This window comes from Onychostoma macrolepis, chromosome 25 (genome assembly GCF_012432095.1).
Source record: "Onychostoma macrolepis isolate SWU-2019 chromosome 25, ASM1243209v1, whole genome shotgun sequence".
Classification (NCBI taxonomy): Eukaryota; Metazoa; Chordata; class Actinopteri; order Cypriniformes; family Cyprinidae; genus Onychostoma; species Onychostoma macrolepis.
The window spans coordinates 4453771-4478929 of record NC_081179.1 but is presented as its reverse complement, the minus strand read 5'-3'; the positions used below and the strand labels follow the sequence as shown (position 1 = coordinate 4478929).

The following is a 25159-nucleotide window of genomic DNA, read 5'->3' as shown; positions in this document are numbered from 1 at the left end:
CAGAAAAGGCATGGCCTAGGTGACGTCAGTGCAAAGGACAGTATGATGAAAGATTACAAAGAAAAAAGATATTCCATTGCAATGCAACAATGAATCATTCACAATAAGACAATGAACATGGATTAAGAAAGTAAATAGTGTGAATTTTATATTGACTTTACAAAAGTCAATTAATTTACCTATGTGCGCACACAAGAAAAGATCCCACTCACCTTGGTCTCGCAGTCCAGGAGTTTGATGGATTTGTCCGTCACCTGCAGCAGCATTTCCTGTGTCCAGATTTTGTCTTTGGAGTCCAGCAGCTTCAGCTTCTTGATCGCGTCATCTACTGTAGCAATGGACTCTGATTTATCCATGACGAATGTAGAGAGATGCTGCAAACACACAGATGAGTGTGGAGGGTCATTGCTACAGCGATGCAATGCAAACAAACACAATTCGGTTTTCACATTTCACATCTTTAAGATGGACTGTGGCACTGTCATTTGCATGTGCATTAAATAAGATATATTAGTGCTATAGTAATGATTTAATAGAAAATGCAAAACCATTTGACTTGCTCATTTATTCAATATTCTCTACACCATAAATGTCACATAATTCACTATATGTGGAAAGAGAAAGCAAAAATTAGTGCATTTAAACAGTTCCAGATAATATGGCACACTTTTAAATATATTTTGCATCCCAAATGACTATTTAAACTCCAAAAATCTGATTTTAATCGTGTTTTGGATTGAGTTTGTAAACACTGGATTTCATGTGGGGGTGTTTTTCCTGTGCAGACTACAAAAACTAAACAGATTTGAGTTTCTCTCCATTTTATTCCATTGCATTCTAGGAGAAACGGCTGCAATATTAAAGAGATCTTATTAGTGATTTTCAGTAGTAGATAATCAGGTGAATGTCCCAATGGTCTAAAATAAACCTACATATGTTCTCTTTCTGAATGTCATTGGGTGTTGCTCTTAAAGGAATTAATTGTCATTTCGACTGAGTGAGTAATGTTAGCACACGCCTCCTTATAACATTTTTATAACATTTTAACATTTGTGTGTGTGTGTGTGTGCGTGTGTGCATTTACGTGTCACAATACTATGTGACAAACAGTGATCCCATCAAAGAGAACAAATTATTCAAAGCATCATGCATAATTCATAAGCAGATTAAGTCTTGTCACTAGTTATATAAGGGAAGGAGATCTCAGCATGGCTGCCGTGGATTAACCAGACAATCCAACACAAACATGTTTGAGATGTCTTGATCAGACTCAACACGGAAAGTGGAAAGACTTCAACAGGATGTAGTCCAACCAACTTTCAACTGCACAAAAAGAAAGTTTAACTTTGAGATGGTTGTCAAGATGTTTGCACATATACAGCCGTTTACGAGAGAGTACACCAGGTCAGTGGTTTCCATGAAGCTGTTTAGGTAACCTCAACAAGAGCTGTTGTCAGTCACTTCAGAATGTTTGTTTGAGGTGACCGACTTCAAAACACACCAGTATACAAAACACATACAAGGTTCTTTAGCAGGTTTTAGGTTTAGCAGGGAAACTTGTTTTTATTAAGAACCACCCAAACACCCAAAAAAACACTCACACACCCCAGAAACCAACTAGCAATGCCCTAAAACCACCTAAACCCAGTAGCAACCACTTAATATTGCCCTAAAACCATTCAAACACCCTATCAACCACCCAAATACCCTAGCAACCACCTAGAAATGTTCTAAAACCCTTCAAACACCTTATCAACAACCCATACCTAGAAACCACCTAGAATTGCCCTAAAACGACACAAACACTATATAAACAACCTAGGAACGTCCTAAAACCACTCAAACACCATAGAAACCCTATAGGAATGCCCTAAAATCACCCAAACACCCTAGCAACCATCTAGAATTGTCCTAAAAGCACTTAAATACCATAGAAACCACCTAGAATTGTCCTAAAACCACTCAAATACCCTAGAAACCACCTAGAATTGTCCTAAAACCATTTAAACACCATAGAAACCACATAGAATTGCCCTAAAACATCCTGCACCCTAGTAACCACTTAGATTTGCCATTAAACCACTCAAACACCATAGAAACCGCTTAGGATTGCCCTAAAACCACTCAAACACCATAGAAACCACCTAGAATCGCCCTAAAACCACTCATGCACTCTATTAACCACTTTGATTTGCCATTAAACCACTCAAGAACCATAGAAACCACTTAGGATTGTCATAAAAGCACTTAAATACCATAGAAACCACCTAGAAGTGTCCCAAAACCACTTAAACACCACAGAAACCACATAGGAATGTCCTAAAATCACTCAAATACCCTAGCAACCCCATAGAATTGCCCTAAAACATCCTGCACCCTAGTAACCACTTAGATTTGCCATTAAACCACTCAAACACCATAGAAACCACTTAGAATTGCCCTAAAACAACTCAAACACCATAGAAACCACCTAGAATTGCCCTAAAACCACTCAAACACCATAGAAACCACCCAGGAATGCCCTAAACCCACCCAAACACCTTAGCAACCCCATGGATTTGCCCTAAAACCACTCAAACACCCTGGCAACCACTTAGAACTGCCCTAAAACCACTCAAAAATCCTAGCAAACATTTATAATTGCCCTAAAACCACTTAAACACCATAGAAACCACCTAGGCATGCCCTAAAACCACTCCAACACCCTAGCAATGGCCTTAAGCCACTCAAATACCCTAGCAACCACCTAAAATTGCCCTTAAACCAACCAAACCCCCTAACAACCACCTATAATTATCTTAAAACCAGTTAAACCCCCTAGCAATGCCCTTAAAAGACTCTAACATCCTAGCAACCACTCATAATTGCCATTGAACTACCTAAACACTCTAGCAACCACCTAGCAGTGCACTAAAAACCACACAACACCCTAGCAACCACCTAGAATTGTCTTAAAACCACTTAAACACCATAGCAACCACCTACTGTAGAATTGTCCTAAAACCACTTAAACACCCTAGCAACCACTCAAACACCATAGCAACCACCTAAAATTGTCCTAAAACTACTTAACCTAGCAACCACCTAGCACTGTCTTAACCACTTAAACCCCTTAGCAACAACTCAAACACCCTAGCAACCACCTAGAATTGCCGTTAAACTACCTAAACACCCTAGCAACCACCTAGAATTGTCTTAAAATCTCTTAAACACCATAGAAAACACCTACTGTAGAATAGTCCTAAAAAACCACTTAAACACCCTAGCAACCACCTAGAATTGTCTTAACCACTTAAACCCCCTAGCAACAACTCAAACAGCCTAGCAACCACCTAGAATTGCCGTTAAACTACCTAAACACCCTAGCAACCACCCAGCAATGCACTTAAAACCACAGAAACCACCTAGAACTACCCTAAATGCAACCCAGCAAACCTCAGCATCTTGGCAGTAAGTTCTACAACTTCGAACTTCGAGTAAAAATCGAATCATGAACACCACTTTCAAAACCTTCTACAGATCTTTTTGCTTCTTTGGCCAATTCTCTGAATAATATTCACATTAATTATGAAACCAAAAATAGAATTAATTTTAAAAAGTAAATGATCTGGGCAATAAAAAAAAGAAATATTCTCAATCTGTTTTTAAAAAAATTCTTACGTGCCTAAACTCAGATTATTGTGGCATGATGCTTCTGATGTCACAAGAATGTAGAAGCATTAAAGACCTGATATGACTGTGGCTGGCGGGGGCGTTTATCAACTTTATGCATGTTTGAGAGCGAGAAATAGAGATAAGAGACACAATATAGTCTTTACAACGAGTGAAGGGTGAAAGTGAGGAAAAAAAGACCAAGGAAATGAATGCGTCCAGATCAGAACAAAGTTCAACAGAACATCTTGAGTTAGGCCTGGATCAAGGTGCCATTTGATTAGCGCAGCGATGACGTACTCAGGCATGGCTAATTCGCCTGTTCTGCTGGGGTTCTTTCAGGTTGCGTTGCATAAAATACATCACTGCATTTCGGCCAATCGAATTCGAGAACTGGAACTAGCTGTTGTATAATGTGAATTTCAGAACGCAGATTGCGTTATCTGCTCAGATGGAGGTTAACTCTGCCCTGACAAATCTCTGCGGAGCTCAAGTGACCTGACTGCTTTATTACGATATCAACTCATCAGTTGAATCACGTTAAATATTAAACCAAACTCTCGGTGGCGAGGTTTAGCTAATCAACAAGCTTAGAAGGAAGAAACAGAATGAAAAGAATCAAGAGTTTAGCATCTCGCTCACCTGCACATGGTATTGCGACGTCTCTTGCATGATGACGTTCGAGTTTGAGTACTTCTTTCGTTGCTCTGAAAGAAATAGAGACACAACATGGACATATGAGACACTATTCACAGATTTGCTAGAGGAAAGACGCTATCTGTGTTTCGACTGTTTCCTCATATGTAAAGTCATTTTTGAGAGATATTTAATCAACGGATATAAATACTCAAGTTTAATGTTCAGACAAAACTCAAACTAACCTGGATAGTGCCACATTTTGGACCGTCTAGATCACTTAAGCGAGACGTTTTATGAACATGAACAGAAAAACTGATAAAACACCAATCAGCATTTGCATTATGAACATGAAACACCAAGACACAACAATACAGTTAGCAATACAATGAGTCAAAACGAGATAATTATTTTTAAAACAAAAATGAAACTCATAAATAAAAAGTCTCACTCCTACCTTTCAAAGCAATTAATTAAAATTCAACTTCCTGTCTATAAATCTGCGTTAAACATCTCCATGGTTTGACAAATCTGTAGGCTTCCAGCAGTAATGCTCCGAACCGACGGACTTACAGACAGGAAATGTTCTGACAGGCTGGGAATTGTGTTTCACCTGCCTCTTTTATTCTAGGTCAAAGGTCAAACCGTGTAACACATGTAAACCTTCCTCCCTCCATCTATGGCTTCAATATCATATCGCTGTTTGTTTTACAGCAGTCCTATAAATCAGCTCAGCACTGCGCCTTTTACAAAACACTCGACTTCACGTTTGCTTTAGCTTGTTAACAGACCTACATTTTAGTTGCTCTTTTAGGGTCAGGAGAGTTTTGATTGCAAACTTTGCCGAATCTGAGCAAGTTTGAGCCGTTCTTGAGATCTCGTCTGACATCTAGAGTCTTTTTGCGAGGAAAAACATCAGCCGTCTCTCTTAGGCAAACACTTGACGACTGCAGTATATGGCTCTGTTAAGGTTTAAAAGGCTTTTAATGGACATATTAAGTTTAGTTCAAGGTTAAAGAGCAGAATCAAAGGAGAATCTCTCTTGAAAACATGTTTTAGCATCAAACTATGTTTACAATGTTCTTTTTCGCTGTAAGAATAGCAAAGTTAGGTTTAAAATAGTTGCATATGGACACGCATGTCGCCATGGTGACTGAATGCTTTTGAGGGTTGTCATAATGGCTTTGTCAATCAAATGTGATTCTAGAAATATGGTGGAATGGATATGAAATGACAACAGATGGAAAGAAGATGCTTATGTACAATATTACTATTAATCACACACACAAAAAAAGTAATATTTAATAATAATTTTACAATATTATTTAATTGTTATTATAATTTAGCATCTCAATTACATTTAAAAATATAAATAATTGTGAATATATTATGTAATATAATTTTATTTTTCAAATTGTTGATTTAATTTGATTTAGTTTGGGGGCATTGAGATTTGAGATGTTTTTAATGACTTATCTGCTCACCAAGGCTGTATTTATTGGATCAAAAACACAGTAAGAACAGTAATATTGTGAAATAGTGTTTCAATTTAAAATAACTCTTTTCTATTGCAATATATTTTAAAATTTAATTTATTCCTGTGATCAAAGCTGAATTTTTAGCATCATTACTCCAGTCTTCAGTGTCACATGATCCTTCAGAAATCATTCTAATATACAGATTTTTGATTATTATTAATCTTGAAAACAATTGTTTTATAATTGCTGCTTAATATTTTTGTGGAAGTTTTTTCAGGATCTTTTAAATAGAAACTTAAAAAGAACAGCATTTATTTGAAATGGAACTTTTTGTAACATTGTAAATGTCTTTACTGTCACTTTTAAACAATTTAATGCATCCTTGCTATAAAACTATTATTTCTTTCAAAAATAAAATCTTAAAGACCCCAAACTTTCAAACTGAAGTGTATATAGTACTATATATGGTATTATTTGATTTGATGTTCACTTTAATATACATAATATATTTGCACGAAAATTACACACCATTATTGCACTAAAATATACAGCTAAGCAAAATAAACACATTTTGTCATGCCAGTGAAGAACATTAAACTGAAACTGAATTGAGAGATAGAGATAGCAGGTCATCGCCCTGCGTGGATCTCTGGGGTTAAGTGACCAGAGCTAATCATTACCTCTAAATGAGCACACGTTCTTATCAGCAGCTTTAAGGGATCACATATCAGAGGTACATTCTTTCACACCCTTCCTCCAGCACATCCTCCCCGTATCTCTCTCTCCATCTCTCCAGGAAGTCATCTTCACACTCCTCCTTCTCTTCCTGCTGGATGGAGAGAGTCCTAACAGTTTGGACCGTGGCGTCTTTGTGAAAGGCGAGCTGCGTGCATGTGTTATTCATGTCTGACATTTACTCCAAACGCTTCGCAGCTTGTCGACAGCTCACAGCGAGGGAGATCTAAACATCACACGGGACGAACTCCAGCCTCTCACGATTCTGAGTCTTTGATAATTGTCGTGCTAATTTAACACTAGCAATTAAACTCATGCTCAGATGAACCTCGTCCGACTTTTCTGGAGCTCCACCAAAGAAAATCACCAATGTCATCTCTTTATTATCTCATTTGTATCTCCTATAGACAGCAATGAGAGTACATGGAGGTTTTGCCTTCTTATTTTTAACATGAGAAAAAGATCTAAAACGTGTCTCAAACTGGGCTCTGATACCAAATTCTGACATCAAATCTGGAGATCTCAATATGAACTCACATATTGCTCATTGCATGATCTGAGTATGTGAATCATTAAATGATTCACATTCATTTTATAGCTCTATACTCTTCTGTTAAGTAGCTACTGACTCATTTGTTACTATTTTTATTTCTCTTAAGGAGATTTAAGAGAAACATTTGAAACAAATTTACTTGAAAATAAAATAAAATAACATCTTAGTATTATAATCAAAAATTTTTCTAGGTAAAACATTGCAAAAAATATTTTTACTCAGTATTTTTTGTCTTTTTTTCCAGTAAAAATATCTAAACATTCTTAAATCATTCTTACTTCAGATGCAAAATGACTTCAGATATTAATTCTTGTTTCTGGAAAATGTATAAGTTTTAAGTTTATACTTAAAACAAGAAAAAAATCTGCCAATGGGGTAAGAACAATAAACGTAATTGAAAGGGTTTAAGCATAGTTTTAAGCATAAAGTCACGTAATTTTGATAAGATATAAAGCCTTGTTTTCTGAAACATTGTTGCTTCTCAAGTAAATGTATCTAGATGTTTCAGTGAAGAAGAAAAAAATACGTAATTTTCTGAAAAAAAATTTAATAAATTGTCATTTTAATAAATATATTGATTTAAGAATGTTTAGATGTTTTACTTAAAAACAAAAATACTGAGTACGATTTTATTTAATTTTATTTATTTATTATTTTTATTCATTTATTGCAGTGTAAAGTTATTTCTTGTAGATTTTAGGTCTGACTGAAAGTATGACAGAAGCACATTTCTTCTCCTCACAGTATTTACACTTTCCAACCTGAAAATCTGAAACTGAGTAGAAGCCTTTGACCCTCAAACAAGTATATTTGCGCACACACACACACACACACACACACACCGTCAGGCAATCGTTGTCCTAACGTGACTGCTGGAGGTCCAGTAACGCAATCTGTCTCACCTCTCTGTCACTCAGCATCTCTCACCTCTGCCTGTCTCTCACCTGTCTCTCTTTCACAACATGCACAACTGTCTTTCTCTGTTTGACTTGTGTTCTTCTGTGTGTTGTTTTGAAGAACATTGGGGTCCAAACAACTTTAATTTTATTGCATAGACATATTTCAAAATATCTTCTTTTGTTTCGCAAAAACAGTTTTGAATGACATGATGAAGGTCAATAAATGATGACAGAATTTACTGTTTTTACAGTAAATGTTGTTTTTACAAAACAACAGTTTGAAACACATTAATAACTGTTTTTATTATAGTACTGTTAAAAAATGTAGGGGTCTTATTAATTTAATTTAATTTAATTTATTTTTTTAATTGAGAGAAATTTTTTAACAAATGTTTGCAAATGTTTTAAACTCCAATTAATAAATAAGGACAGCAAGATTTGTAATGTTTTTGAAAGAAGTCTCTTTACTCACCAAGGTTGCATTTATTTGATGAAATATTATTACAATTTAAAATAATATGTTAAAATGTAATTTATTCCTGATGCAAAGCTGAATTTTCAGCATCATTACTCCAGTCTTCAGTGTCACATGATCCTTCAGAAATCATTCTACTACGATGATTTGCTGCTCAAAAAAAGCTGTGTTGAAAACAGTTATGCTGCTTAATATGTTTATAGAAATCATGGTATTGTTTTTTAGGATTCTTTGACAAATAGAAAGTTTTGTAACTTTAAAAATCTCTTCACTTTAACTTGAATAAAAAAAAATATAATAATAATATAGCATATATTTAAAGTTTTTCAAACGTCAACGTATTTTTTCAACCATCTGTCATATAAAGATATTTTCCCCCATTCCTGATAGTCCTGTCAACATTTTTAATAGTTACATATTCTTTTTCCTTCATAACTACATCACAGAGGTAAAATAGATTGCAAATATGGTCTCTTCACAAACAGCAACGATCTAAATGAAATGTTGCCATCAAGACAAAAGCTGTCTCAATCCCCTCTGCAGGTACAAACGTCACCTGTCGTGACGCTGCCGTGCCAAACGGCTACAGTGTCCCATCTGGAAACAATTCAAGGAACACCATCTGTTACACATGGGCCGCAACAACCACACCTACAAACATACGCAGCATCCTCTGCACTTACAGTTTCAAAGCACCATTCTAACAAGCACAGTCAACAGTACATATATTAAACCACAGGGGTGTTGCATTACCACGCGGGTTGCTAGGGTGTTTTGGGTGGTTGCTACTGTATGGAAATTTGTCGTATGGCAAGAGTGACCTCTAACCATCACCAGCACAGATCCTGACCATCGGAAAATGGACAGAAGATGAAAGCAAATGAGAAAAGATGCAGAAAGCTATAGAAGCCTTTTCTGCCACGGGATAAAAAATAAGAAGTTGGTAATTGCAACTTTTTTTTATCTTGCAATTCTGAGAAAAAAGTTGCGAGATATAAACTCAGAATTCTGACCAGAATTCTTCTGACAAGTTTATATCACACAATTATTTTTACATATCACCATTTTAAGTTTATCACATAATTCTTAATTTACAACTCACAACTCTAATTTACATCTTGCAATTATAAGTTTATATCACACAATATTAAGTTTACATCTCACAATTCTATGTTTATATTCAAAATTTATGTCTTGTGTCGGCACCGGTAGCCTAATGAGCATTGCGCTGACATATAATTCCATTGCGTTGCAGGCGTCCCAAGTTTGAATCCTGGTTCGAGGACCTTTCCTGATCCCACCCCCCTCTCTCTAACTTCGCTTCCTGTCTACTCTATACTATCTTAATAAAGGGTAAAATGCCAAAAAAATCTTTAAATTTGTCTTGCAGTTTTAAATTTACATCTCACAATTCTGAATTTACATGTCGCAATTCTACATTTACATCTCACAATTCTAAGTTTCTATCTTGCAATTCTAAGTTTATATCCCGCAATTCTACATCTGCATCTCACAATTCTAAATGTACATCATCCAATTCTGAATTTATAGCTCACAATTCTGTTTAACATCTTGCAATTCTAAGTTTACATCTCGCGATTCTAAGTTTATATCTCACAATTCTGTTTACATACCAAAAATTCAAAGATTATGTCTTGCAATTTTGACTTTTTTTCCTCTCAATTCTGAGTTTACATCTTGCAATTCTATTTTTTTGTTTGTTTCCATCACAGAAAAAAATAAGCAAATTGCATTTTGTTTTGTTTTTGTAATCTCACAATTCCAACTTTCCTTCTCAGAATTGCAAGTTTATATCCTGCTATTGTAAGTCATTGTGACTCTTTTCAGAATTACGAGGGTTAAAAAATAAAATAAAATCACAATTACATTTTAATGAAATTTTTTTTATCCCATCAGGGAAACAGGCTTCCATAGAAAGAAGACTAGATTTAACATATTAGATTACTAGGAGTCCAGCACTCATAATGCTCTCCTGAGTCAGTCAATCTTAACAGACAATGTCTTTCACTCATTTATCTGTGATGATGTGATAAGTGTGTGGGGTTTGAAGCGTTCCACCTCATTTGCATGGCCTCTTTGCGAGCATGACTCTGCTGATTTTATTTTATTTTTTTGCATGGACTGGTTTGCAGAAGGCTGATGGGAAGTGAGGTTTAAATCAAGTACACGACACAATAAAACCAAACCACAGGAACAGATTTAAAGGCATGGTTCAGTGTGTATGAGCAAACAGAAATGCGAAACTTTGCAAGAGCATCAGGTTCGACTCTGCATGTGTTCATTTGTGTTCCCTTGGCAGGACTGTGTATCATCCCATGGGTCATTGCCAGAGTGCAGAACACAAAAACATAAAAACATGTTGTGTCTGTGATGTAAGACTCAGGTGCATAAATGCACACACACATAAACACACGGGTAAATTGCACAAAGCCTATAAAGAACATACCCTGGTCATATTTCATCCCAATTTCTAAAGACATAATAAATGATGATTTGCATAAGGAAAATTAGTTTTTTTGAAATATTTTGATTGTGACTTTTCTATGCTACTTTTATTTAATTTTTTTAAATCAATGCAAAATAGTTTTATTCTCATTACTATAGTGCAAAAAATTATTTATAATAATTTATGCAAATAAATTGTATTATTTACCCTATATTATTTATTTATTTATTTATTCATTCAACCCCATAAAATCATATTATAATCATGAGAATTATTTAAAAATAAAACATCCAACTGCATGGCAGTAATGAGAATTTTATTTCACTTTTTCCATTATGATAATGAAAATTTGTTTTTTTGTTTTGTTTTGTTTTGTTTTTAATTCGGAATAGCCATAAAATAAAAATATATATTTAAATTAAAAATTATATAAAAATATTTTGCATTGTTATGAAAAGTTATTTTTCAAGAAATCAATGCAAAATATTTTTACTCTAAATACTGTAATGCAAAAATGATATATTATTTAATATATTTAAAAAAATAAAAATATCCAATTGCAATACAATTGAGATTTTGAAAATTTGGTCGCAAATGTGCTCGTGTCATTAAAATAATTTTTTGGAATATAAAATAGGCTTTGTTTTCTTTAAGTATAAGTTCTTATTATTTTCTCATGAGTTTGGGTTGAAATATGAACTGGACATATGAGCTAGTATTACTGTACAGTAGGTGAACACCTTCCAAAACCAATCTGTCAAAACACTGTCACCATTTCTCTCTCGACCTCATTACAATAAGCTATCAACCAAGGTTCTTTAAGAGTTTGAGTTTCTGATAAATGATAAATATTGCATTTAAAAAGGAGGAAGCAGAGAGGATCTCTCTTGTCTTCTGCATGTTGCCCTCTCTTACTTTCATTCTTGTTTTCTCTAAAGCTCAAAAGCCTCTTTTATGTACATGTCAGACTGGGTTGAGCACACGCCCCCTTTTTCCAGGCACACCCAGCTGGGCACAGAGGCAGACTGTGTGTATATTTAGGACGAGACGCACACCCCCGGAGACACACATATACACACACCTAGTCGTCATGACAGCAGGCGTATGACAAACACCCTGCTCCATGCATTCATTTAAAGTTAGCATTATTCAAATTCAGTACTCATGTCTCCACTATTCGCACTAAGAAAGTCCATTCATGACTATATAAGCATAGATATCTGCTCCATATGCTTAAAAAAAAAAAAGTTTATTTGCATCAGTGGTTCCATAAAGTACATTTAGCATCCATATTGCACAAAAGATTCTTTATAGTGGAAAAAAAAGTTATTTAGTATGGGAGCTTGTTTCCAACAAGGGATAAAAAAAAAAGAAGGTAATTGTGACTTTCTATCTTAATTTAGGCTTTCTTTCTCACAATTTTGAGATAAAATTCAGAGAAAAAAATATGAATTGTGAGATATAAATTCATAATTCTAAGAAAAGTTTGAATTGTATGAAACAAATTAATAATCCTGAGAAGAAAAGTCTGAATTGTGAGGTAGAAATTTGCAATTGGGAGAAAAATTGTTTGAATTGGGAGATATAAATTCATAATTTTGAGAAGAACGGTTTGAATTGTGAGAAATAAATTCATAATTCTAAGAAAAGTCTGAATTGTGAGGTAGAAACTCATGATTCTGAGAAGAAATGTCTGAATTGTGAGACATAAAATTGCAATTGCGAGAAAAAAATTCTGAATTGTAAGACAAATTCATAATTTTGAGAAGAAATGTCTGAATTGCGAGGTAGAAATTTGCAATTGTGAAAAAAAGTTTAAATTGTGAGAAATTAAATGTCTCAATTGTGAGAGATAAACTTGCAATTCTGAATTGTCCAAATTGTGAGATAAAAAGTCAGACTTACATTTTTATTTGTTAATTTGTGGCGGAAACAAAAATAAAAACAGAATTGCAATATGTAAACTCAGAATTCATAATAAAGCCAGAATTGCGAAATGTAAACTTGAATTGCAAGAAAAAAGCAAGAATTGAGATAAAAAGTTGCAATTACCTTTTCTTTAATTCTTTTAATTCTTTAATTTTTTATCCCTCTGCAAAAACAAGCTTTCATAATTTTGATATTAAAACTGTTTAATTGTTCATAATTAAAGTAAACTATGATATTAAACCTTTCGTTCTAAAACAGATAGCTACGGCTGATCTGATTGGTTAAATCCTGCTTGAAGGCCTTGTAAAATAGCTGATATACACACACACACCTGTGATTACAGTGACCTCGTGTCCTCTTTTTCCTAAACAAACTTGCCCTGGCCGGGATTTCTAAATTGACTTAAATTGCTGTTGTTGTTTTCTTTGTTTTCCTATTGTTTTCATACTTACTGAAGGTAATGCCTGAAAAGTAGTTTGACCAATAGCATTGCAGACATTGTACATAATCGACCAATCATGGCATGCAAGAAGGCAGCATCTACAGAGAACAGTCAAATGCAAATACACAAACAAATAATGTATGAGGAGACTGTTGATAAGAATCCAGACATTTTTGCCAATTTAGGCCAGGATGTGTCTGGGAAAAGGAGATGTAAGATCACCTACATGTGACCTACATCGATTGAAGCCTATAAGTCTATATATCAATAACATTACCAGAAGTAAAATACACCAAGTAAATGGTTCCCAGTGTAAGTGATTTCTCTGTCACTCATGACCTCAATAGTGTGAGATCAGTCTGAAATATCCTGGCACACTCATTTGATAGGCAAACGTCTGATTGTTATGGTTTAGCTGAATCGCAGCGAGGCCTGTGAGTGCTGTGAGTGTGCGCGATAATCATGCAAATGTCCTACTGTACGACCAGCACGTTTACATATCATACAGTGACGCTCTGTCTGTCGTGTCAAAGGAAACAGGAAACAGGATGTGATGTCACAGAGGAGGGAAGAGCCATAGAAACACACAATAAACCACATCCATACACAGGTGTCATAGCTGTGTGGGCGGAGTCAGCGTGGGGGAAAACGAACGTTTCCCCCTCATTGGAAAAGCATGGTGTTGACCCAGAATGGTGTACATAAAATCATTTCTGCTGCTCGACAGAGCACGATACGTCGAAAAACTGAGCCGTATTGTGTCGGACTGTCCGTACGGTATCTGTGACTGGACAAACGACCCAACGAATGGCCAGAGATGTCGTTTCCCAATTCCTTTTGTTACCTGATTGAGTCTCCAGGCAAGAGACAGCTTACTACAAGCCTATACGTGACGGCTTGTGAAAGTAAACATTAGTCTTTTTGTTTTGCTTAATCTTAATAAAGTGATAAAGACTAGAGTAAAAGCCTGTCATACTTTTTTATTTATATATTAAAAATAATTTTAACATTGACAAAACATAGGTAACATTAAAGGTCTCCTGAAGTGCCTTGAAATGCACAGCATTATGTGGTGTGTGCTAAACGTATGGCCTAATCATTTTCACAAATACACGCCGTAAAATAAAAACATATAAAATAACATGAAAATATCCCTTATGAAAATTAACAGTGGTTACAACCAAAAAAACATGGTTATTATAGGTAACCCATGGTAAAAACAAATTAAACATGTTTTGCTACACTAACCATAGTTTAACCATGGTATTTGTAGTAAAACTGTGGTTATAAGCTACAACTGGTAATAAAAACGCCCAAAAAACACGGTTAGCCTACTATAGCCTACATTTACTATAGTTATACCATTGTTAATTTTCGTAACGGATTGTATATAATAATATGAAATAAATATTTTAATATGACATTTACATCACAAAATATCAGGGAGTGACATTTATTTGATGTGAAGGAGTTGCTGTAAACCCATCAGAACTGGGTTGCGGTGCAGGCGGGACGGTACTAATGACAGGTCATTGAAGGTCTATCTGGAGTGCATATAAATATGAATATTAAGCTTGATATGTTTCATACGTTGTATATCCATAATAACTGCTGTCGGAGTTCTGATGTTGTGTGCCACCTGCTCAGATGTGCTACCTCCGTCAGTTTATTCAACAGTATATAAATCTTCAGATCGGGTTTTTATTTTTATTTTTTACTTATTAGAGGTACAGAACGCCACACAGCAACTTTTCAGCATTGCACCAAGCAAAAATCAATCAAAATCATAACAAAAAGTAAAGATCAAGCGTCTAACAAGGTCTCCGTACATTAATTCGAGCGGTTTGTTTTCCCCCACGGCGTAAACGGATATGACGTTTTTGTGGGCGTTCCCAGCAATGCCGACCAAGTCAATGTTACAGATATACATTGGGCCTTATACAAGCAGAGTGAATTTGTAAAACTGTTCTTGCATGAATTGTTGCATTGATTTCACTGAAAAATTATCAAAGGACTGAATTTAAAAACAAGTATTTGTAGCTAATTTTAATAAAACATGTATAAAACTATTCTATTTTATATATTTAAAGTGAAATATTTTGTTTTATTTAAAAAGGAGTATTTTGTTTCATAAATAAAGCTCATCATATTTGTTTTAGCGCATTCAGTAATACTTACCGTAGTAACTTATTAAAGCATATGAAACATGTTAAAGTTATATATATTTAAAGTAAAATAAAAAATGTTTTATTTTACTTAGTCAAATAAAAAAAATAAAAAGTGTATTTAAATTAAAAAAATTGTTTTTAATGTTATTTAAAAACAAGTATATTTTGTTTCATAAATAAGGCTAATCAAATTTTCAAGCATTTTTTAAGCTTTTTTTTTTTTTACCATAACAACTTAAAGTTTACAAAACATGTTAAAGGTGCTTTTCGCTATTTTATATATTTAAAATAATTAAATGTATAAAAAATAAAATGGCTAAAATCACCTTGCTGAAATAAAATAATTAATTATTTTATCTTACATCAAATATTTTTTTTATTTTTTTTATTTATTTCATAAACGAAGCAAAAAAGGATAAAATAGCTCACGGTACCTTTAATTCACAAATAAATATGACGTTTACTTACCAAACAGGGTTTTGGCACTGATCTTGCTGTCCGATCTGGCCACCCCACTGCAAAGAAGAACAGAGGAGGATGAGGAGGGTGGAGGACGATGTCTGCTCTTCATTATTTTACAGCTTAGTTTTGATTTAAATACTCTAGACGCCACACACTCACTCTCCTAGTCTAACGTGAACACTGGACACAGATTGAGCAAGACTGATTAGAAAGATCTACAGGTTGTGAGAGCATATGGGAGTGAGGGAAGGGGGTATGAGTGAGAGAGAGAGAGAGACAGAGACAGGTTGTTTCCAACAGGGCAGGAAAGGCAAACATTCCCAAACAGTACTGCTCTGTTAACCAAGACTGTAATATATACACACACAATCTCACAAAAAATCACTAACTAGGGGATGTTTAGTTAGGTGTGTGTAGGTCTTAAAAAAACTTTAATAAAAGCTACATTCATTTTACATGCATATAATGCCAGAAACATGCTATTTGAAAGTACACAAATGCATTGAGCTAATGCACCGTAAGTGCGCCGTCCTTTTGCATTTTGTAACACACCTCACTGCGAAGGTGATTATAGTTTGAACTATTTCCCAAAAATGAAAATTTGCTGAAAATGTACCATTCAAGACCATTCAAAATATAGATGGTTTTAGGGGTTTTATCCAAAATTAGCATTACACCACTTGCTCACCAATGAATCTTATGCAGTGAATGGGTGCCGTCAGAATAAGAGTCCAAACAACTGATAAAAACATCATAATAATCCACAAGTAATCCACACCACTCCAGTCCATCAGTTAACATCTTATGAAGTGAAAAGTTGCAGGTTTGTAAGAAACAAAATTATCATTACAGCGTTTTAACTTCAAACCATCACTTCTGACCAAAATATCAGTCCATACTCCATAATAACGCTTCCTACAGTGAAAAACTCCATCCACTATTGTTGCCCTCTCACATCAAAATCCACAGATATATTTTGTTTCGAGCTGATTTGGTCTGTTTTTGCATGCAAACAGTGCTTGATGTGTGCATATTTCTCTTCTGATTCAAACGAGATGACTTTTTCCACTGAAGAAAGCAATATTATGGAGAGGACTCGTATTTTAGCTGGAAGCAATGATTTGAAATAAAAACACGCAGCTTTTTGCTTCACAAGATGTTAACTGATAATACTGGAGTGGTGTGGATTACTTGTGGATTATTGTGATGTTTTTATCAGCTGTTTGGACTCTCATTCCGACGGCACCCATTCACTGCAGAGGATCCATTGGTGAGCAAGTGATGTAATGCTACATTTCTCCAAATCTGTTCTGATGAAGAAACAAACCCATCTACATCTTGAATGGCCTTAAGGGTGAGTATAATGTCAGATCATTTTTGATTGAACTATTCCTTTAACTAACTTGCTCAGAGAGAATCTTTTCAAAATGTTGTACTCATGTTGTGTTATGAATTGTTCTCACATATTATGAAATTCAACACCAACCAAGTTAAGCCTGCATAGTTAAAAGCAACTCCGTTCATAAGAGTATGAATCGAGTTTAAAACTTACTTGCTTGGTTTTGTTGGGGTCCTCAAAGCATTCATGTTCTACGACATTCACCTGCGACAAAGACAGACAGACAGAATACATCATTAACATCAAACTCCACCACAGGAAATTAAACACATGGCACAGCAATTACAGTAAAACCAATCATCATTTTTGTACTGTAATATCTGCCTAAACAGGGTGTGTCCGCAGTAATGCACTAATGACTCGTTAACTGCCTCTTTAACTTGTCAGTTTACTTTGACTTAATCTCTCGCTAATCATCACGCTATTTTTGTTTTCCACGCCTTCACCCTTCTCTCTTTCAAAGTCCTTTCCATTGTTTCTTTCTTTCTCTGTCCTGTGAATAATTCATCTCTGTGTGACTCTTGAGGCACATGACTCCTTTGAAGAACTGTAAATGCATCAAACAGAGCATGAACTGACTGTCTGCATCCTGTCTGCAATTTGCTCAGCTCTTCAATAATCAATATGCATGTATTATTTGTTTTCAAAGGTCAAATTTATGTTCAAAAACATTGTCTAATCACTCTGTTGATTGAAGTAGCATAACATTTTTCGTAATTTGAGAATAATGTTATTTAAATGTTAGCATAACGTTTAGCAGCATTTTACAACAGCTTTAAAGCCTGTGTTATCCACATTATTTGACTTATTCAAAACTAAAAACTAACATTTAGGAATTATTATTAATTTTTGTGGGGGGGAAACTCTTGGACCACAAAACCAGGCATAAGGGTCAATTTTTGGAAATTGAGATTTATATAATCTAGGACAATATTTGGCCGAGATACAACTATTTGAAAATCTGGAATCTGAGGCTGCAAAAAAATCAAAATATTGAGAAAATCGCCTTTAAAGCTGTCCAACTGAAATTTTTAGCACTAATCAAAAATTACGTTTTGATACATTTATGGTAGGAAATTTACAAAATATCTTCATGGAACATGATCTTTTTCTTAATATCCTAATGATTTTTGGCATAAAAGAAAATCGATCATTTTGACCCATACAATGTATTTTTGGCTATTGCTACAAATATACCCCAGCGACTTAAGACTGGTTTTGTGCTCCAGGGTCACATATTATTGTGAGAACTTGAATTAAATATTAACATCAAAATGATGTTCCATTAACATTTTAGGAATATTTAAAACATACACAGAATTTATACAATGCAAAGTTTTTACAAAACCCAAAGTTTTGGAACATTTCATGTTACATGGACAGTCCTGTGTTATATATAGCTCTTGATTAATTAACATGCAGAAAAATGTGTATTTTTGGTTTTTAGACATTAATATTTATGTTAAAAAACATTTTCTAATCACTCCATGTTGATTAAAGTAACATTAAACTCTGGAGCTTTCATAATTTCAGAATAATGTTATTTCAACGTTAGCATAACATTTATCAGCATTTACATCAGCTTATTCAAAACTAAAAACTGATACATTTAAGCATTATAAAAAAAAATTCTGTGGGGAAAAAAATCTTTAACAGTTAAAATAATTTTCTCACTTCATTGTGAGAACTTGCATTAAATTCTAATAACATCAAAAGAACGTTCCATTGACATTTTAGGAACGTATAAAAACATACATGCAACCTTTATACAATGTTATCTCAAGGTTTTGTAACATTTCCTGTTACACAGACAGTCTTCATCACTATCTGAGCTTATGAAGTGTATCAAATGCCTCACTAAGCCTGTTTTACCACGGTACCGGGGTGTGATGAACCGCAGTGTTGTTTTGGTTGTATCTGCTCTGCTGTCCGCTGTCCCGTAAAGATGCTGGAGCAGACAACAGCAGGCTGGCAGCCCAGTCTGAAACAAGACCTGCCTCTCCTCAGGACACGGACATTTTTCAGACGCTTAATTAATTACACACTCTGAGGCTTTACACACAAATAAACTCCCTGGCTCAGCACTTAACTGATGAGAGGGCATGTGTCTTTCTGGATCGTGTGTGTTTAAAACGGGACTCACTAATGAAACAATATGCCTGTAATATCCCTAGAAAGACATTGTTTGTAAACAAGCAGAACTTTATTTGCATGTTAGTGGCATTCTAGCTGATGTTCAATAATATGAAATACTGATATGAGGGACGCCTATATAAATAAATCTGTTTTTCTAATACACATAATTAGGCTTTAACCCACCCTAAGCAAAAGTGACCTCAATTAATGATAAACAACACGAACATCATCAGCTGAGTGGATGTGGACTATAGACTAAACATGTAAACTCAATCATAACAGTATGGCCGTCATAGTAGTATAACCATAAAATATTAGTTGCTTCCAGAATGAGATGAGGATCAACATAAAAGGACTTTGAACTCGTGTTTGTGGAGTCCACCTGCTTTTAAAATCCTTGAGGAAGGTGTGTCAGAAGTACAGGAGACAGTCTGACTGATGCCAAGGGCTGAATGAAATAAACATGACTCATTTCAGTGACGTCTGATCCTCAAATCCACATTCACTGGATTCAGAAACTCAACAATCATTCAGAATGTCATCCTATGCTATTTCTACAGTATGCCGTAAGGATGCTGTGTAAAATATGACGATTTTCTGACTGCACATGACACCTAGAAGACCTTCTAAATTTGCCAAAATATGCAGTATACATCCAGTGCACACTAAGGTTATGTATCCCATAATGCAATGCACCCAACCTTCCATTTCCATTGCAACGATTAAACCTAAAAGCAAAATCAACAGCAGTTTTCAACATATTCAACATAACCACCTTGACTCTATTAATTAAATGGACAAAAGGCGTTATTTTAACAGATAATTGCAAAAAAAGAAATGCAAAAAATGCATATGTATGTGTGTTATTTAAACTTTCTGAATTAAACATGTAATGAGGACACGTGACAAAACTAGCATACAACTTATTTGTAAATGTTTACTGTGGTATACTACATACTGCTGATATAATATATATATATATATATATATATATATATATAATGCACAGAAAGAAGTACACTAGTATTAGATTCTGAACGCAGACATAGTCTAGTCTTTTGTTTGTGATGCTCTCCGTCAAATATATACATATATTTGGTCAGATTGAATGTCCATGCTTAAAATTGCCCCAAATGTGAGCTAAATCTGACACACAAAAAAAAAACCTTTGTGGACATTGAGAAATGTTTTTATTTGGAAAAACAATTCATAAGGTAATGTCTAAAAATTCTAAATTCTTTTTTTAAGCATGCTGTAAAAAAAAAAAATCACATTCTATTTTAAAATTTGAATGAACTATCTGATGTAGAAAATGTTGAGATTACAAAAAAAGTGTAAATAACTTTTAGGTAATTTAGTATGAGCAGCTTTACAGATTAAATTACAGAGAAACAGTGCTTTAACAGGAGCAAAACTACAAATACGGACACTGCATATAGACTAATTCTGCCATGTGACACCACATTTATGAGCCATTTAAGACCTTGTTCTTTATTTTTTTTAAAAAGTGTTTTAAATCTTGAAGGCATTTGAATAATTTAATTTTGCTTGCTTGGTAAAAACATGGAGAATTGTAAGGATGTGTACATTTAATTGTAAGGATGTGTCAGTTAGAATTAAAGCATCTATAAAACACCTATTTACAGTGTTTTTGATTATGTTTTAAGTCACCATTACTGTGATTAGTGTGCTTTTGAGTATGTTAAAATAGAAGGTATTTAAATTTCAACAAATGCTTAATACACTTGCTGAGGAAAGTTGACTCAACTTAAAATGTTGTGAGTAAACAAGCCGTCTACCTTTCAAAAAATTAGTTGGCACAACTATTGAAGTTGAGAAATCTCAATAATGCTTTGCAGCTGGTAGCTTCATTTTTTAAAAACAACTCAGCTTTCTTTGCAACCAAAGTTTTGAGTTAGTACTGTATGCATAGTATAGCTTTATATAGTATAAAATCAATAAAAGTCTATGGTATATCCTAACTTAGATAGCTAATCAAATGCGTGTGTGTAAATGAGTTTGTGAGACAGATTGCAATGCTCTGGTTTTATTGCACTGCCTCTCAATGACATAGTTGCGCATCCAGAGCTTGCAATCTGTGGTGTATCTCTTATCACAGTGTTTTATTCATTGGCCTTAATCTGGATGATATCCGGTATCACTGGGATTGTTCGGAGAAAACAAAACTGATGCTACGAGCCTAAATGCTTAAAAAGTAACTTGAAATTGTATGTCCTTCAAAAAATCATAAGATCTGTTGCATGTTTACATTAAACATTTACTTGAACAGCAATAAAATGGGAAGTATGTGTTTCAACGAAGCTCATTTTAGCTTCACTTTCCAATGTTTTAGTTCCTGCTCAAAACCAAATTAAAGCAAATTACTTTTGTTTTTACATGATAAACTGCTCAGAAATGCCAAACTTGCTGTGATAATGATGGCAACACTGCCATTCGGTCGATATTCAGAGAGGTCTGTGTTTAAAAAGTAGATAAGAGCCTCATCAAATGTTCTCTTTGTCGTTCACACAAAAGACACACGAAAACATGAACAACGGTTTACTTCAAATATAAACTTTAATTTACTTTCCAATCATCTCGTGTCAATAAATGTCAGCTACTGTTGATTGTTGCTTTACGATTGAAAGCAATTTGTCCATTACCTATCCATTCATCTCTAAGAGAAAGAACTAGACAAATATACACTACAACAGACCACTTAAGCCAGACAATAAACCGCCCGCTTTGACCAATCAGAGAATTATATAGAAAACTATATATAACAGGCCATTACAACAGAGTCACACAAGCACTATGGGACACTGAGTTACTTTGCAAAGCTGTTGCATCAAAACCTGAAGCTTAAGCGAAGTGAAAAACAAAGGCTGTTCTCAGAACAAAACGCATAAGCTCTGCACATAAGTATTTGACTATGTAAAGTTTTTATCAGTATCATACAAACACATAGTGTTGATACCACACGGAAGAGATTCACACCTACGTCTGTCAAACCTGAATAGTTTATTATTCAATGTCAACCGTATGAACCAAGCTAACATAAATATGTTCTGCGAATGTTTTGCTAACATTCCCATTAAACACTTCAAAGTTAAAACGTCCAATTTCTTTTCCTCTGTATAAAGAAATGTTATGCTAATGTTACATTTAAATCATCTCTCAAAATTTAAGACACCCATTTTTTTTTTTTTTTTATTTAAACTTTTTTTTCTTGGTTTTGCAAACGTTAAAGGAACATACCATTGTATGATGTTGAAACAGTTATTAAAACTTGAAACAGTTATTAAGAACGTTTCTTCTTGGTTATGTGAACTAGGAACATTCCATTCTATCATTTGAAAACGTTACATTTAAATGTTATCTCAATGTATAAAACACACATTTTTATGTTTAAAGAATGTTGCTTATGTGAACATTAGAGGAACATTCCATCATTTTGAAAACGTTATGAGAATGTTACATTTGAATGTTCTCTAAATGTTTAAAATGCCCATTTTTTTTATATTTTAAAAATGTTTCATCTCCACATTAAGAGAGCATATATTGAATATCATAAGAACATTGTATACATTAAGAATGTTTTGTCATAACACTTATATAACCTTTAAAAAATTTCAAAGTTATTAGAATGTTCCCTGTTATGGGAAACCTTAAAGTGCAGAAATTAGGAAATTAAGTAATTGTTGGTAAGATTCTGTTAAGAAACTCCTTGGATTTTCGAAGTTTAAAAAAAAAAAGTTTAATGGAGTATGTTTAAAAATTTCAGTCTGTCTACTTCAAAGTTCAAGACTGTTGTTAAATTCAATGTTACTTGCTGGTTCTTTGTAATTATTTGTGAAATTTACTAGCAATTTCTGAGTGAAAATTATTTCTACACCCATTTATTTCAGTGTATTAGCATCCTAAACCACTAGAAGAAGTTGCTTTTCACATTCATTCATCCATTAAACCACTGACATTAAAAATACTAAATCTAAAAAAGCTAAGAAAAAACGGTAACTGTTCTAAAAACATTGTCGCCGTTATATGAAGAACAAAATTGTCTACTCTGCATGCAGTGTGACTAGTCACCGCAGGCAAACTACAAAACTTATTCACGGCAAAAGACAATACTACTTTGAATAAAAAAACACCTGGGTGTCTCTTGGTGAGGAAAAGCAGCAGTGATTGAGCCAACACTAAAAACATCACCTTTACATCACATCCACAACATTTTCCGACGAGCTTTTGCTCTTTTATTATGCAGATCTGTTGTCATTTTCTGTGTTTGGGTGTTCTGAAACAGAATTTTACAGACATGATGTAAAAATACAGAAAATATTGTCACCAAGGCACATAATGTACATTACCATTCAAAAAATTGGAGTCAGTAAGATTTTTTTTAATGCTCACCAAGGCTGCATTAATGATCAAAAATACAGTAAAAACAATAATATTGTAAAATATTTAATTTAAACTAACTGTTTTCTATGTGAATATATTGTAAAATCGTTTATTCCTGTACTGTAAAGCTAAATTTTCAGCATCAGTACTCCAGTCTTCAGTGTCACACGATCCTTCAGAAATCATTCTAATGTGCTGATTTGCTGCTCAAGAAACATTTCTCATTATTTTCAATGTTGAAAACAGTTCTGCCTCTTATTTGAAATAGAAAGATTTTGATTTATACATAAATCTTGTCCGGGTTAGCATTACTTTGCATAAAAATGATTGACGTATTGCTATTGTTTATTTTATTAGGAGTAATGCAACAATGCACTGCACTGGTAGTATATTGTGTCATCTGTTCAAAGGCATTTCCCGCTGCTCATGTTTTCTCAAGGTGAATTGAAATGGCTGCTCTCTTTAAACCAGGTTTATACAGACTGCAGGCTCACTGACTCATGTCCTGTGGTATTTGACACACCTGAGAGGATGAATGGACTGGCATTTTGAGGCCGGTCCAAAATTTCCTCTCACAACATGTCTATTTAAGGCCATGTCACATGCTTCCACCACTCCTGGACTTGTTTTTAACCTTAAGCACTCATTGTTGGTTCCACCCACTCCACCTTTCATTTGGGTTTTAGCTTTGTTTGTCCAGGATGTTTTGTTTAATGGCCAGAGTTTGCGTTTGTTGATCTGCAATTCTCCAGATGTACTGCTCTGTTTTCGGAAACGTATTGCTTTAACTTCAAAACACATAAATGTGAAGTAGTGTAGTTAGGTTATTAAAATCTGAAAAACACGGTCAAACAGGTTTCATGCCTGCTCAAACATGATTTCAGCTTCATATTTTAACATCTCATGAAGTTGAGCCAAAACAAGCGTCTAAACAGCGTCCATCCAGCAACCTGATCTAACGCCAATCTATCACTGCATCAGAGTCCAGTTCCCTGTACCCGCTACACAGTGCAAAACCTGCCAGAAGAAAACTTAATTCAACCAAAGTTGCTTTTTCTTATTTTAAGAGACTTAAAAGAAATGTTTAAATGTTATTATGTCACTAAAAAAAAACTGGACGTTTTTCACAAATGTGACCTTGGACCACAAAACCAGTCTTAAGTGTCAATTTTTCGAAATTTCCATTGATGCTTTCCATTGATGTATGGTTTGTTAGGATCGGACAATATTTGGCCGAGATACAACTGTTTGAAAATCTGGAATCTGAGGGTGCAAAAAAATCTAAATATTGACAAAATCACCTTTAAAGTTGTCCAAATGAAGTTCTT

The 25159-nt window shown here is 34.3% G+C and overlaps 1 protein-coding gene across 3 annotated transcripts in view; it reads right to left on the bottom strand.

Moving 5' to 3' along the window:
* eps8l2 (EPS8 like 2) overlaps nucleotides 1–25159 on the bottom strand; it is a 54787-nt gene that overhangs the window by 13771 nt on the left and 15857 nt on the right. For 2 of the 3 annotated variants that reach the window (XM_058767970.1, XM_058767969.1), the window contains 4 exons: nucleotides 17448–17498; nucleotides 15902–15948; nucleotides 4294–4358; nucleotides 213–374 (listed from right to left, as the gene is read on the bottom strand). In XM_058767970.1, coding sequence (XP_058623953.1) covers nucleotides 213–374; nucleotides 4294–4358; nucleotides 15902–15948; nucleotides 17448–17482 — 309 coding nt within the window. In that variant the 5' untranslated portion in view covers nucleotides 17483–17498. Of the gene's footprint in view, nucleotides 1–212; nucleotides 375–4293; nucleotides 4359–15901; nucleotides 16092–17447; nucleotides 17499–25159 lie in introns of those variants that run through there. The other variant, XM_058767968.1, reaches the window with a different exon arrangement.